Below are 15,980 nucleotides of genomic sequence, written 5' to 3'. Positions count from 1 at the left end.
ACACCCATAACTTTTTATTCCGATGTCACATTGACGAACGGTTTGTTGCGTTGGAAACTAGACTTAATGAACTTCAATTTGGATAAAAGAAACACACCAAAACTCCTCATATTCTAGGAGATATACCTCTTCTAAGTTGGACCAAAATCCTGTCCAAAAATTTTGCCAAGTTTTCCCAAAGCTCCAACAAACTCCATTCCTTAATTTGCTTATTCTCAAATCCTTCCATAGCTTATTTCATGAGCTTAAACCCTTATAACCATAATATGGGAACATATAATCTCATATTTCCTAGAAGGTAACACTAGTTTCCACGATTAGGACAACTAACACCTAACGAATCTCAACCGACGAAACTACGAGGTGTAACACCTTATGTGCTACTGCATCACCCTTCCATTCTAAGACTGGTTCACTGGGAAATTCGAAACTCACTGTCTTGATTCTACAACCCACTGTGGCATAACAGGACTCTAACCAATCCATGCCCATGATTATATCAAAATCTACCATCTCTAATTCTACTAAGTCTGCTATAGTGAATAGATGATACACCTTGACTGGACAACCCCTATAGATATGTCTAGCTATAACTGATTCCCCAACTGGAGTGGACACTTCAAAGGGTTCACACAACTTTTCTGGTTCTACCCTAAATTTCTTAGCAATATACGGGGTTACATAATATAGGGTGGATCCTATATCCATAAGAGCATAAACATCAAAGGTGAAGACTGTTAGCATACCTGTGACAACATCTCCACGAGCTTCTGTATCCTAACGGCCTACCAGCGCATACAAGCGGCTCTGATCACCGCATGTATTACCAAACTTTGCTGCATCACGCCTTTGTTAGGCTTGAGGGTTACGAGGGGCTGCTGAATTAGTGGACTGAGCTACATTACCTCCATTATTCTGCCTTGATGATGGACAATCCCTTAAGAAGTGGCCCTGCTGACCGCATCCATAGCAACCATCCGTGCCTGAATGACACGCCCTTAGGTGCCTCTTCCCACACTTGTTACAAATAGGTGTGTAGGACCTTGGTAATCCACACTGGCTTGTGTTTGCGACCTTGCCGCGCTGAAACTTATGTTGTTCTTATTAAATTTGGACCTCTGTACTGGTGCACTAGCTGAATATGGAGCAAGTCCTAATTTTGGTTTCCTGAAGAACTAGCAATTACCACCTCCTTGAGATCCCCTATGGCTAAAATTCCCTGCAGACTTAACTCTCTTGCTGAATTCCCTGTCCTTCTCCTTCTATAGCATGTCTTCATTCCCTTGAACAAAGGCAACCATGTTAATAATGGTCATGTCATTTTTTCGAGCAGCTATATTAGCATCACCATGCAGGTCGGGTCTAAGGCCCAACACAAATCGCCCAACTCGGGCCCCTTATATCACATCCCATCTCCCGAGCATACTTGGCTAAAGTGACAAACTTAAGGTAGTACTCGTTCACACTCATCTCATTCTGTCTGAGTCTTTCTAACTCTAAAGCCTTAGCCTCTGGGACCTTAATGGGTAGAAAATGCTCAAGAAACGTATCTGCAAACTCTTTTCAAGTCGCAGGACCGACATCTTCTCCTCAGGACTCTTCCCATATTTCAAACCAAGCGTTAGCAACATCTTTCAGCTGGAATGCAGAAAACTCTACTACCTCTGTGTCTGTAGCATACATCACTCGAAATATTTTCTGAATGTCATCAATGAAGATTTGCGGATCCTCTTCTTTTTTGATCCCATGAAAACTAGAGGTTTTATGTTGAGGAATTCCCTAGACCTAGAACTACCTGTCCCATCAATAGCACCTGTTCCCTGCCTCAAAGCCTGAGTAACAACAATCTGGGTAAGCAACCGGATAGTTTTCCTGACATCCATGTCCGAAGCACTAGGAGGCGGAGTAATTAGGACCTCCGCAGGACCTTTGGTAGTAGGTGGGGGTGCAAGAACTAAGGTGGCTCCCTGGGTCTGGGTGTTCTCTTCCTGAGCGGCATCAGCCGTAGCCCTCTGGCTAGTAGCTAAAGTCCTGTTAGTGTACTTTCTTTTCGCAGGCATTTCTGAAACACGTAATTCGCACGAGTTAGAAAGATTTCTGAAAGCATAGCTCTAATTGAACGATTTAGAGTGTGAAAGAAGTGAGACAATCCTAGATGTCTTAATAGTCAACTGTTTACATGTGTGGCGCGCACACATACGTAAGAGTGCCCCAACTGGACACGGCCTCATAGACTACTTAAGAAATTTGAATCTAGGCTCTGATACCAAGCTTTATCACGCCTCGAACCACGACCTAGGCGTAACACAACACTCGGTGCCTGCCTGCATCTGATCGAGCGAACCAACTGGCTGGCTGAATTAACATGTGATATCAAACATACTTGAATAGGGAAATAACAATATCACATGCTGTTCTATTAAAATCTGACTGAGATATCATAAATACGAAAATACTAAATAAGTCTGAAAGTCTGAATAAGTAGTCGACCTAAACATCTTACTAACTGGACTATAGTCTACGAAGCATCTAAAGAGTACTAAACTGCTAATTGTTTACCAAGACAAGGCTCCCTACATACCTCACTAACTGATCTACTGTGAAGACTGAAAGTATGATAAAGCCCCGAGGGAACTGGGGCTCACCAAGCTGCTGATACGAGAATGTCTTAGCAAGCAGAATCGTCAACCTGTAAACCGTTAACTGTATCGCGAGATGCAGGCCTCGGGCAAAAGGGACTTCAAAATATTTGAATTGTATTGGTATGTAAAGCAACTGAAGGAAAGAACTGTAAGTGGGATGCTCAGGAAAGGGCAGCCCTAGTGAATAAACATGTATATATAATCTGAAACTAAAACTGATAACTGAACAGAACAAAAGAAGTAAAGTAATAGGTACTCCCTGTTCTGAATATGAATTCACCTGTTTTAATTTATTTAATCATATCTGGGGCCTCGGCCCAATATAACTGCATAAGTCGGTGGCGTCGGCCAAGTAAGTACGTCAATCAATGGCCTCGGCCAAGTATACGTATACATGAGACTGTGCCCTCGGGAAAAATACATATGTTCAATATTCATTAATTATCATTAAGAAACTGAGATCACTGGAATAATGAACATTGCTAAATTGAGACATGGATTCAATCACTGATTATAGGTCTGAAGCCTTAACTATTTCTAAGCATACTGAGTTTCTAGACTGAGATTCATAGTTATCAAATACGAGTCTATATAGATTATGTTCTGAGTTCACAACATTCAAAATGAAAGTCACGAACGAATTACGAAACTAAATGATAGAGGTTCTGCAACTATTCATGGACTAAGATATAACTGTAATTCTAAGGCAAATTGTAATAGTCAATGAACGGTGTCGTAGGGAGAATCATCAACGTTGAGAGTTAGCCTCACATACCTGTAATCGCTCCAATCCAACGAACTAAACTGCTTTTCTGACAAAAACACCAAAACCCTAGCTTGAATCGCTTGAGAAGGATTTACCTTGGAAATCCTATGTTTTGGGTGAAGACTCATGTTACTTATCATGAATTAATGTTAGAATTACTTAGGAATCGTTTGAGCGATCTTACCTTGACGTGGGAGAATGAGGAGAGGAGGAAAATAACTGCTTAGGGCTTTAGAACGAAGTTGGAATGTTTGATAAATGAAATTTCGAGTTAAGTGTTGAATTTATAACAATGGTATTTTGGACCCCAGGTTCTCCTTTCTCCGAACTCTGATTGGCCTGATCCTTATATGCCTGGAAAGGTATTTCTTCGTACTACAACTTTCATTATGGAACCTTTTCCAAATTCTCAATAAATGAAGGGGTTATGTTTTCCCAAAGTAGGCCTATCAACCACTTTTGCAACACGTACAAACTTTCAAAGTTTCCGCTAAAACTCTAATGATACGAGTCTAACTTTAGTTCTATGATACGGGGTGTAACAGTTACCTTTGTGAAATATAAAACCTACCACGTGATTTGCTGGCATATAATAAGATAATTACTACTAGAATTGAAAGGAGATTAAATCTTTCTCATATAAATGATAGAACTAACGAGATAAATTCCATGATGCATTAAATGCTGAACTTCGAAGAAACGTTTTTTCTGGAGCTGGCTTATCTCCAATATTAATCCCCTCCAGTGGGTCTAGTGCACAAGTTAATATTGAGACGTCTGTCCACTTTTAATCTAATGGTCAGCATTTAATTTACTAAAGCAGCCTCTCAAACCATGGTTAAGACCCTAATTTATCCTTTCCCTTGCTGGCAGCATCAATTTAGCCTAAAATCTTGCTGCTTCTACTGGCTACCTACAACCAAATATCCTAAATTTATTTAATAGCAAAATGAAAGCAAACGTGTTTTCCTTTGCTTAGACAGAAATGCTTTTTTCCAAAAACAAAGATTAAACTCATTTTCATAATTTATCAACTTGAATTTTTCATGTACCATATTCATACTTCTAGTAACTCTTACTATATAGAGATTGGTAAGAGTTTATTTAAAGGATATTATATAAAGATTGATCTTCAATACGAGCTGAAAATTATATTGCATTCAAACTTCAATGTGTAACGTCAAACTACGATGAATTTGAGCTACTCTTAATTTCTTTTTATGATACTTTTGTTTGTAATGATTTAAGAATAATAAGAGCGGTATCGTTTTGTAGCAAATCGGTTGGATATTTGTGCATAACGATTCAGCTTATTGGTTCTTAAATGTACTACACCGCTAACCGAACAAATAAGATATAAGATCGTTACGGATTTAGTGGTTAAAGGTCGGTTTATCGGGTATATCAACTTGAAAGATAGAAGTATATATGTGCTACTCCAAGTGACAAAATGATCTGCAACAGTTTTTCTTCTTCTTCTTCGCAATCCAATCACGTTGTTCAAGAGACCATTGAAGTTGATTAAAACAATAAGACAGAACAAAACAAAGGCATAAAGCTTCTGTCAGCCAAACACAACAATTTAAAAACATAAACAAGAGAAGCTTCAGCCAAATAGTAAAGGGTACTATGATTAATCACTCTCTATTGGACAAAAGCATTTCTGGCTACTGCTTCCATGGTTACTATATATACCATGTTCAATTAAAAATTGTGTTTATTAAATTTCAACATATGATCAAATGCTATACAAAAGAATTTTCAATGTACAAGCTAATTTTCCACTATAAAATAAGTGCAGCCTTGATGTAAAAAATAAACAACTCCATTAACAGAGGATGCCAAATCGCGTTCTCGAACAAAACCTATGGAGCAAAATCAAGTTATTGTGTTAGAAAATAAAAATAATAATGAAGCACACATCTGAAATTTGAGATCAAGACTATGGTTGCAGAAATTACCATCACCATGAAACCTCCGTTTTTCAAAGTTGTCATAATCAGTGTTGAGAATTCTTGTTTAAATCATGAAATGAAATATCCTGCAATTAGTTAAAAAGAGACATATATCGAGATGAGTAGCATTACTTATTAGAAATGAAAATCATCATAAACTTTGTTCACTAACGTAACTCTTAAGAGCTGAGTCAAACTTCCATGGGAAGATCCTTGAGACAATTGTGAAGGGCACCATGGACGAAAGCTTCTTTCTGCAGCTCCTTATTATTTGAAGGACAAATATAAGTTCTTATGTTATAATAAAAAAGAAAAAATTTAGATGACGTGAGATACCATAGTTATTGATGCATCTGGTAAAGGTGGACATGGGACTTGAAGAGATGAAAAGTTATCAAACTGCTAGTCAGTTTGGCTAAGAGGAAATTTTGGAAATGAAGTCTTACTGTTTCTCTGGGCCTTTTCCATAAAACTCTTTGGCCGAGTATTAGAGCGGCGAGTTGGCTCCTTCCTTTTTAACCCAGTCACCTTTGTGAACATTTGTATTATTAACAAATATTGTCTCACTTGGTTCATTTTGGATATTATTGCTTGGAATCGGCTCTTCATGTGATTCATTTCTCTTCTTTACATCATTTAACTTTGCAATTATCTTGTTCGTACAATTTGCAGCCAATTCATACCCTTCTTTGGATTCAGAAGCTTCACTTGAAATTTGGACAAAAGTTTGACACAAATGTCTATACCTTGCAATAATTTCAACTTTTGGATCAGAGTTTGTTCCTACTAGATTGGCATGTATCTCATGCATGTTTGTAGCATCTTTCGTCCATCTCTTTAGTATATAATGTGCAGGAATCATATCCTTTACATTCAATAAATCAAGGATCTTTAAAGCATGTCTGCATAGTATACCCACAAACTCAAACATTTTGCAGCTACAAGAAACTTGAGTTACTGATCTCTTGACAGTTATTGCGTGCTCCTTAGCACTTCCATAAGTGCCAACATTGTATGTACACGAATCTCCTTCATCATGAAAGTCCTTCACGGAAACAAGTAATGACCTTTCCCATTCATTTTGAAACATGTCAAATATAGTTGGGGTGTATACATCCCTAGCATGAATCAATAAAGGAAGTTTAACCTTTAAAATAGGTATTCTTTGAGTCATATCAAAATTTGACTTATTCTCATTGGTGCGCTTATCATCAACTGATCTTTGAAAATGCTTTAAAAATTGAACGATATCCAAATCAGATTTCAAATAACCCCTTAAAGATCCATTAAATCTCTCACTTAATTGTGTGCTTCGCATACCTGCTGAAAAAATATTTCTTCCATACGTCATCGACCATTTCTCCCTTATAGCAAACGTAGTTTTCAACCAACTATTAACCCCAAGATCATATTTCTCAAGCATATCCTGCCACGCACTTAAGAAATCATCCTCATACTCATAGTCATAAAGCAATCTGCTAAAATCTTTAAGAAATGATGAATTAGCTCTAAAGATATGGTTAAGATGTTTAAACGCATTTTTTTTCAAGTGCCACACATATAGACGATGATATGTATTTGGCATTACTGATACGGCAGCAGCAACTATTGCGGGATCTTGATCTGTCATGAATGTTTGTGGTTTATCTGCAGACATAATGCTAAATAATGCATCAAAAAGCCATTCAAATGATTCAGTTGATTCTTCGTACAACAGAGCTGCACCAAATATAACCATTTCCATATGATTATTCAAACCAACAAACAGTGCCAAGGGTCGATACTCTTTATTTGTCCTATAGGTTGTATCAAAAGACACAACATCTCCGTATATCTTAAAATCTCTTATCATCTTTGCATCAGCCCAGAATACATTAGTTATCAAATTATCATCATCTAAGTGTAAGAGTGCAGTATACTTTGGGGGTGTCGAGCAGAGGGTACAAGAAAGTATTCTCACCAAACTGGGTTACTCGGTGGGTATCCTTCCCTTTAAATACCTAGGGGTCCCTTTGTCTACACGAAAAATATCCCTTATACAATGGCAACCCCTTGTCAACAAGATCACTGCAAAAGATTTCATCATGGACTGCTAGGAAATTGTCATATGCCAGTAGGATGCAACTTATTAAATCTGTGTTGTTTGGGATCCAAGCCTTTTGGGCCTAGCTATTCATCATTCCTACTAAAGTGTTGAAGCTGATAGAAGCTCACTGCCGAAGCTATATGTGGTCGGGTACAGAAAATATCACAAAATAAACATTAGTAGCATGGGAGAGGGTGTGTAATACAAAAGGAGTAGGAGGCTTAAATATCACTAACTTGTCAATATGGAACAGGGCTGCTATTGGCAAGCAGTGGTGGGACATTGCGCATAAACAGGACAAGTTATGGATAAGGTGGATTCACGCTTACTATATAAAGAACCAATATTTGCTGCTTATGGAAGTGCCTAAACAGGCTTGTTAGATGATTAGAAAAATATTTGAGTCTAGGGAAATGGTATCACAGATGCAATTCAAGAAAAGCACAAGCTTGATAAGGCAGATTTATTATTATGCCCTTGATAATATACCTAGGGTGCCATGGAAATGTATCATGTTTCACAATGCAGCTCGACCCAAGGCACTGTTCATCATGTGGCTACACCTACTAGGCAAACTGTTGACAGCTGACAGACTCAACAAATGGGGTATAGAGGTAGAGCCTAAATGTAGCCTCTGCCAAAGCTATGATGAAACACGAGAACATCTATTTGTCCAGTGCTCTTACACTAGAGCAGTGTGGAACAGGGTCCTACAATGGCTACAAATGCAGAGCTACCAGCCAGCTACATGGGAGCAACATCAGCTATGGATAATCAAACACGCAAGTGGTAAATCGCAGAGAGCCCAGGTTTTCAAACTGTTGAGTACAGAGATTGTCCATGCTATTTGGATAGAGAGAAATATGACGATATTTAAAAAGCTGAGCAGAAATTGGGAAGCAGTGACTAAGGAGATAGTCTATGTATCTTGTGTTAGAGCTCCACCTAGTTTGCATCATATTTTACAATCCCTTGTTTTCTAAGCTAGCAATTGTGGTACTTCTGTATTAGACGTAAGTAAGATGTGTAAACTTACTTCTGAATTGTAATGCCTACTTTGGTGATTAATAAAGTTTAATTACCAAAAACAAAAGTGTAAAGAAAATCAAAAAGCGGGATCTTCTAGTGTTCTTTTCTCAAAATAATTCACCAAGCTACGAGCCACTCCATGTTTCAAATTTTCATGTCTTTTGTCCCTAAGATAATTCTTGTGATCTCTCTTTGTGTAACCAAGAAAATATTGTCCTCCAGCTTGACGAGCAGCATAGTCAAATAAAGCTTTAGGATATATTCCTGAATCATCTAATAAGTCAAGTTCATATGCTTGAGCAACTTTTATCTTTCTTTGAGATGGTAACAGATGAGCTAAAGAAGAATCAACAAGAGGATGGTTGTGTTTCTCTTCAAATGACATGATGCGAAACATTCCACTCAATTGACGATTAATAGTAATATGAGCTAAGCACCCTATCCTAGTTTCGTTTCTGTGCTTTTGAACCTTCGAATCTCGTTTGTCCGTGCTTCTATAACCTTCTTTATAACATGTAAATTTTGTTGAAGTCACATACCCATGGACTCTATTTTTATTAGCATATTCTTTTTTAATACTAAAGCCAACTGAAGCTGCGTATTCATTATAGCAGTCTTATGCGTGCTCATCCGAGTCAAATGCCATCCCAAGTTTTATTAGCACATTACATCCACCTTGAGACTCAGTTGATGCGATATCCATAAATCTACATTACAAAAAGTATAAATAAGACAAATAATCTTTAGTCTTAAATTTTAGAAAAAATTATTTAAATCTAGCTATCATATCCATAATTTACCAACAATGGAGTTCACTATTCAAAATAGTCCTAACAAAGGTTCTGTTACTATCACATCCTAAAATTAGTGAACTTCATTATTTTCTTAAGATTAATATGAAAACTTTACGTGGAACAAGTTGTGACCTTCATTTGATTTGCTATTTGTGCTTTAAGTATCTCAACTTCTCACTATTTCAGATATCCATTTTTTACTTAAAATTCTCCATCAACCTAATTGAGACATTTTATCAAACACATTCTAGACATTTGTTCGTTTTGGTTGTTTCACCACGAGAATCACAAGAAACAAAGGTATTTGATCTCGAAGTAGAAAAAATAGCGCAAGAGCGGAGAAGAACCTGTTTTGGTATTGTCACTTAATCTCTGGAAAAATTTTGCTCATCAACTGGTCTTCCGTTTTCTTGCGATCGTTGGTTGTAGTTGTACCATCTAGATGATTTAATCTTTTGGTCTTGCTGATTTTTGCTCTGTTTTTCCATGATTTTCGTGGTAAGAAAATATTTTTCCAACGAGAAAGATTTTCCAGCAATGTTTTCGGATGCTTCTATTTTGGTTAGCAAGATTTTAGGCTAAATTGATGCTGCCAGCAAGGGAAAGGATAAATCAGGGCCTTAACCATGATTTGAGAGGCTGCTTTAGTTAATTAAATGCTGACCATTAGATTAAAAGTGGACAGATGTCTCAATATTAACTGTGCAGTGGACCCACCGGAGGGGATTAGTACTGGAGATGAGCCGCTTCCATTTTTTCTGTAGTGTTCTCAAGAATATATCTTCTTCCCTAAATTAGCAAAGCCAAATTAAAATATTAAAATATATAGTAAAATGAAATGCACGTGCAGCATTAGTTTAATGAAGTAGTAGTTCGTTACTATGTAAATGCGAAGGGTTTTTCCCAACAGTTCAGTCTACTCAATTCATGCTCTTATTTAGTCTATCAACTATATATATAGAGGCCTATTTAGAAAGAGAGCAACAAGAGCTAGAACGAAAGAGTACTAAGTAGCAGCTAATTAACTCATAAACCTTTTCATCTTCAAGAAAAAAAACATGTCGATTTCAAGAATTGTCATTGGAAATTTGAAAGAGGCTACCCATCCTGATACCCTCAAGGCTGCCTTAGCTGAATTTATTTCCATGCTTATTTATGTTTTTGCCGCTGAGGGCTTTGCCGCATCATCCAGGTTGACGAGCGGCAACTTGCAAGCCCAGCTGACTGTTGTGGCGATAAACCATGCATTTGCTCTAGTCGCAGTAGTTTCAGTGGCGACAAACATATCTGGAGGTCATGTAAACCCTGCTGTCACGTTTGGTGCCTTTAATTTGTGGAAGGTCACATCACCTTATGTAGGACTGTTTTGTATTGGATTGCTCAATTGTTTGGATCTATTTTGGCATGCTTGCTCCTGAAGTATTCTGTTGTTGGTGCAGAAGTATCTCCATTCGCTCCAACACCATGAAACGCGGTTGTTTTTTAGATTGTGACAACATTTGGTCTTGTTTACACTGTTTATGCAACTTCAATTGACCCCAAGAGGAGTAACTTGAGTGTGATCATTGCCCCAATTGCAATTGGTTTCATTGTTGGTGCCAATATTTTATCCGGTGGTGCCTTTTATGGTGCAACAATGAACCCTGCTGCGCCCTTTGGTCAAGCGGTGGTTAGTTGGACATGGAACAACCACTGGCTTTACTGGCTCAGTACATTCGTTGATGCTACCATTGCTTCTTTGGTCTATGTAACCACCTACATCCCCAATAACACTAATCACGAGCAGCTCCCAACTAGCATCAACAGAGCCAACTTCATTGAAGGAGATTCAATTGCATCCCTTCGTCAAAAAATGACACCATGCAGAAAAATTAAAAATGACTTTTTGTGCATTATATAAATTGTTTAATCTCCTCGCCATAAGAGGAGTTTAAAAATATGGTGATAGAGGGGGTTTAAAATTCTTTTAGGTCACAAGCTTTGGAATCCTAACTAGGAATGACATTCTTTCATTTTTTTTTTAATCCCTTTATTTGTCCATTTGAAGTTATTGCTCTACCATTTCCTTGTAGGGTTCTTATATGTAGTAACTCCTGTAAATGAGAATTATATCTGTCGTAGATATTATTATTTGATCATATTCTCATCTCCGAGAAGAAAACTATTTTGTAGCTACTTCTCTAGATACAAGCTATGAAGGTTACTTCTTTATGGAATCTGATTAATTTGGTATATTCGGATACAGTCAGCGATATCTTTTACGTACAACTGCTTTCATTATGAAAAGGAAAATATCTAAGCTTTAAACAACAAACAGAGGTAAATACAGTTTCTAATAAATGCTCTATGTTATACATCACTACTTGACATTTAATTCAAAAATTACTTCAGTGAAGAAACAATTCGTCACCAATCAGGAAAAACCCAAAACGGGGGTGGTTCAAGTTTCTGCAAACCAATCTCACAAAATTGTTTGGCACATCCATCTTCCAAGCTGAACACACCCATATCATGTCCCCCATATAAATAATCTTCGTTTACTCGATCCCAATAATCATCCGTGAAGTATATAGAATTCGCCTTGTAGCCCCGATGATCCTTAGCCAACACTGAAAAAGACTGATTTCCACCAAGAAGTAGAATGCCATCATTCAAAGATTTAACTTCTAACCAATTTCCGCGATTCATATCCATTTTGTAAACGTCGAATTTAACTGTTCTATAGGGACAAATAGAGTCATCACATTCTCCCTCATGTATAGCTCTTCCATCCTCTGTAACAAATTCACCGATGTGCCTTACAACTAACAAAATATCATCAGATGACAGAGCTAAGTAAAGGGTATCAGAAAATAGCTCAATTGGGTAGTATCTCTTAGAGTTTGTGAATTTTGTTGGACCGTTAGGTTGGACACTCATATGTTTCTTTGGAAAAGAACTATCTTGATTAAAATCCCAAATATCAACTGAACCTTTTTCTCTTAACACATAAAGAAAATTCTCAGCAAAAACAATATCAAAATACATCTTAGTATAATCCCCATTCTTGATTTCCATGCCTAAAGAATGCAAGACAATATGAACTATTGTATATGCTCATAACTATGTAGTCCTTGTTGTGAGATGGATTAGCAGATAACACAGCTTTCGTGATATTGGAACAATTGGGAAGTGGAATTTGGGTACGAGCAAAGAGATTTAACAAAAAAAGTTTGGAATTTTTATCCAAGAGAATTAGCCATCCATGTGAGGATCCAACACAAACATGATTTTCTTTGAAGTTTGTAAGGCAATGTTGTTGTCACTTTTTGGACTAGGTAGTTTAAGAAGTGGAGATAATTTATGATTCTTTGAAGCTAAACGCCATGAAGAACAAACTGCTCTAAATTGAAACATGTCCATGCAAGAATAAAGATTTGAATAAATCAGCTCTAGCAAATCAATAGAGAGTTCATGTATCTTTGGTTGGACTAATTTCTTCTTGCACCCCATAACTTACACAAACAACTACCTTTTAATAGTTTCTAACAAGTTATAGCTACAAGTTGAAGATTTACAATTCGTAGCTGCTTTTGGCTGTATTTCAGTTGTATCTCGCGTTTTTTAAATACAGTGAAATACAGCGAAATACAGCGCGGCTATTGAATAAAAAATAAAAAAAATTATGGCAATAAAAATCTTTTTCAAATTATATGGTAATTTGTATTAATGGTTCTATGATTCACGCAAGCCTTATGAGGTTCCATTACAGCTAACGTCTTTCTATCACGATTACTCCATTCAAAAGTTTTTTGCTGGTTTTTGTTGTATTCACTTGTATTTCGCGTTTTTGAAAGACACGAGAATACAAAATTTGGCAGAGTAAAAATAGGTTGTATTTATGGAACATATTCTCTTCTTTCATTTTAACTGGTAAGTCAAATTAAATTCAACCATGTATCACGCATAACGGCTAAAGTTTCATAACAACCCACGTTTCTCTCTCCAAATTACTCAATTCCACACTTTTAGAAATACTTCCAAATACAAAAAAATATACACTGGAATACAATCAAATATGGTTGATTGTTTAAGAAATATAAAATTGTAGTATGCGTATATACAATGGAATACAATGAAATGTATCAGAAATTATTTCGTAAATTAGAAATACATTGAAATATAGTGAAATATACTGAAACAGTGCACTGAAATATACTGAAACAGTACATTGAAATACACTAAAAAAATGACTACATTTTCTCCTTCGAAATACAAAGCGAATACAAAAAAATACACTATAACAAAAAAAAAATATACAACCTCCACAACCACAAACCCTACCGAACCACCACAACTCTACCTTGATACTTCTAAAAGCTACGAGTTTTTATGTGCATTGCAGTGTCCTTTTTCGAACATGCTGCTTGGATAATTACTTATCACTAGCTTCATATCACATGCCAACAAAGAGGTTTCAATCAGACAGAGGACTAAAGAAAAAATTCAATCAAGAAAGGGGAATTAAAAAAAAAAAAAGTAAGTATTTGGGGAATTTGATGTTTGAAGTTCCTTAAGGAGAACGCTAAGGCCACGAAGAAGCCTCTTAAGAAACTGTCTATTTCAAGTTGATGTTGTGGAATTGAAAACTTTGGAACGCATCATTACACTAACCAAAATTTGTGCATAGAATCCTCAACGTCTCAATTGACAACTTGTATTTTACACTTTACTGGGGTTGGCATTTTGTTAACATTAATACCTGAAGCAAATGGATTTCAGATCTGAAGAACTAGAAGCTTAAGGTTTTTTTAGAGTTTGGAGATGGAGATGGTAGTAATAGTGGTGGTGGTGGTGTTGACGACGGCGTGGGTGGTGTAGATAGAGAAGGGATGGAGGGGTACGTGAGGGGAAGGAGAATAGGGGCTAGAAATAGAGAAAGGGAGGGAGAGAGGCGGCAGTGAGGGGAAGGGGAAAGAGGAGAGAGAATTTTTTTTAGGATTTGAAGAAGATGATAAATCTTAAATGTGTAGTGAGGGAGAATAAAGAGGTACATGTATTTCAAAAGTTACTGGACCAGTTATGAAATGTAATTTTGGAAACATAAAGCTATAAAAATTAAATAAAAAATAAGGTAGTTATTATTCATAAATAAGTCTTAGAGGTAGCTATGTGTCACGACCCAGCTAGGGGCCGTGACGGGTACCCGGGACTCGTTCTACTACTCACCTTACCCATTTAATGCTCTTTTATCAATTCATGCTTAGGACATAAGAAAATCATCTTTTCATTTGAGAACATGAAAATACTTTTATATACATAAGCCTCTCGGCCATCAAAATAATATACACATATACATAGAAGCCTCTCGTGAGACCATCTACCCACACTGCGCATCTACGAGCCTCTACTGACATACTATACATATAGGTGGAACAAGACTCCACCATGCCCAAAATATACATATACCAAGAGAATAATCATGAGCACCTCCGGATAATGGAGTGCTCGCAATCAGCTGGCAGCTACTAAGAATCTGGATCAAGCTCACCTCCCTGTCTACCTGTGGGCATGAACACAACATCCAAAGAAAACGGACGTCTGTACGAATATTGTACTGAGTATGAGAGGCATGAACAATAATAATACATCAAGGAAATAAGGGAGGCATCAAGTATGGAGCAACTGTACCTGACTGGAAATTACATGAAAAGTAATGCATGCTGACTTACTTTTAAGCTTATCATCATCTCACGTATGCATATCATATATATATATATATATATATATATATATATAAACTGCCCGACCATATAGGTGTGGTGTGATAATCAGTAACATTAGCATGCGTCCAGGCCTCCCGCGTCCGGGGAAAAATCGTATCATGGGATTCATGCCATAGAAAGAAAGGGCTAGCCTCACATACCTTTGGCGTTTAACTGAGCTATCGCTCACGTGTTCTCCTCCAATATCACGTCGCTACCTTCACGAGAGAATTCGCATTAACGTTAGTTAATCGGTTATGAGAACGTATCGTTATTTCTAGGAAAAATTGTGCAGCATTTCCTTTGTTTCTACTACTTTTCCCACGTTCTATTTCAACTCCTAAACATTTACAACAACACTTCACAATATCGTATCAACAATCGTCATTCATATACGTTGAGCAAAATCCACCATTTCTCCATTTTCTCCACATTTATGGTTATAGTTCGTTATCGCGTTTTCTCATATATAATGCTTATTTCCTGGTCTAAACATCATTTACAACATATTCATAATCATGACACATCAACATTTATGATTCCATTCAACTACCATTCAATTGTGACACTATTCATCCATTTAAGACCCATTTTCCATGTCTTTCTACAATTCAAGCATCTTGGCTTTCCAATACCTTAAACAACATGATAAAGTCATGAAACTTACCTTGGATGGTGGTGGAACAAGCCTAGAGTGGAGTTCTTCCTTTAGCGCTAAAACCCTACTTCACCTCTTTTTGAAACTTCTTGGTTTGGATGAACTTCACTTGAGTTTCACACACTTTGTTTCATGGATTTAATGTGGTTGATCTTGATCTCCCTTTGATTCTCTTAAATTCTTGTGGATGAAGTGTTTTGGATCACTCTAGAGAGTTCTTGAACAGTGTAGGTGAGAAATGAAATAAAATGAGCTTAGGGTCCCTTTTTAATAACTCAAAATCTGATTTTTAATGAACAACAGTCG

General features: G+C 37.0%; 3 protein-coding genes and 1 pseudogene across 8 annotated transcripts; 2 read left to right on the top strand and 2 right to left on the bottom strand.

Annotated features, from left to right (window-relative positions):
• Positions 1-5,068: 5,068 nt before the first annotated feature.
• On the bottom strand, positions 5,069-9,985 carry LOC132640682 (protein FAR1-RELATED SEQUENCE 5-like). Of its 6 annotated transcripts, none has more exons than XM_060357372.1 (5): positions 9,620-9,985; positions 5,700-9,185; positions 5,541-5,626; positions 5,370-5,449; positions 5,069-5,273 (listed from the first exon to the last, which is right to left on the bottom strand). In XM_060357372.1, the coding sequence occupies exon 2, from the start codon at positions 7,213-7,215 to the stop codon at positions 5,851-5,853; it is 1,365 nt and encodes a 454-aa protein (XP_060213355.1). In that variant the 5' UTR covers positions 7,216-9,185; positions 9,620-9,985; the 3' UTR covers positions 5,069-5,273; positions 5,370-5,449; positions 5,541-5,626; positions 5,700-5,850. The 6 variants fall into 6 exon arrangements, with proteins under 6 accessions (XP_060213355.1, XP_060213356.1, XP_060213352.1 ...); XM_060357373.1 differs by having other exon boundaries at positions 5,810-9,185; XM_060357369.1 differs by having other exon boundaries at positions 5,541-9,185.
• Positions 7,863-8,432, top strand: LOC132639292 (uncharacterized). The gene has a single exon (XM_060355748.1). It carries the CDS (start codon positions 7,863-7,865, stop codon positions 8,430-8,432), a length of 570 nt encoding a protein of 189 aa, XP_060211731.1.
• Positions 9,986-10,330: 345 nt separating the features above from the next.
• Positions 10,331-11,172, top strand: LOC132639291 (aquaporin TIP1-2-like; annotated as a pseudogene).
• A 506-nt stretch (positions 11,173-11,678) lies between these two features.
• On the bottom strand, positions 11,679-12,329 carry LOC132639290 (probable F-box protein At1g44080). The gene has a single exon (XM_060355746.1). The coding sequence runs from the start codon at positions 12,327-12,329 to the stop codon at positions 11,679-11,681; it is 651 nt and encodes a 216-aa protein (XP_060211729.1).
• Positions 12,330-15,980: the final 3,651 nt, after the last annotated feature.

Source organism: Lycium barbarum, chromosome 5 (genome assembly GCF_019175385.1).
Source record: "Lycium barbarum isolate Lr01 chromosome 5, ASM1917538v2, whole genome shotgun sequence".
Lineage (NCBI taxonomy): Eukaryota > Viridiplantae > Streptophyta > Magnoliopsida > Solanales > Solanaceae > Lycium > Lycium barbarum.
The sequence above is the reverse complement of the archived record's forward strand: the minus strand, read 5'-3'. Positions and strand labels throughout refer to the sequence as shown.

Excerpts from the sequence above, each read along its gene's own strand:
- LOC132640682 (XM_060357368.1), bottom strand. The coding sequence starts at position 7,215 with ATGATAAGAGATTTTAAGATATACGGAGATGTTGTGTCTTTTGATACA.
- LOC132639292 (XM_060355748.1), top strand. The coding sequence starts at position 7,863 with ATGGTATCACAGATGCAATTCAAGAAAAGCACAAGCTTGATAAGGCAG.
- LOC132639290 (XM_060355746.1), bottom strand. The coding sequence starts at position 12,329 with ATGGAAATCAAGAATGGGGATTATACTAAGATGTATTTTGATATTGTT.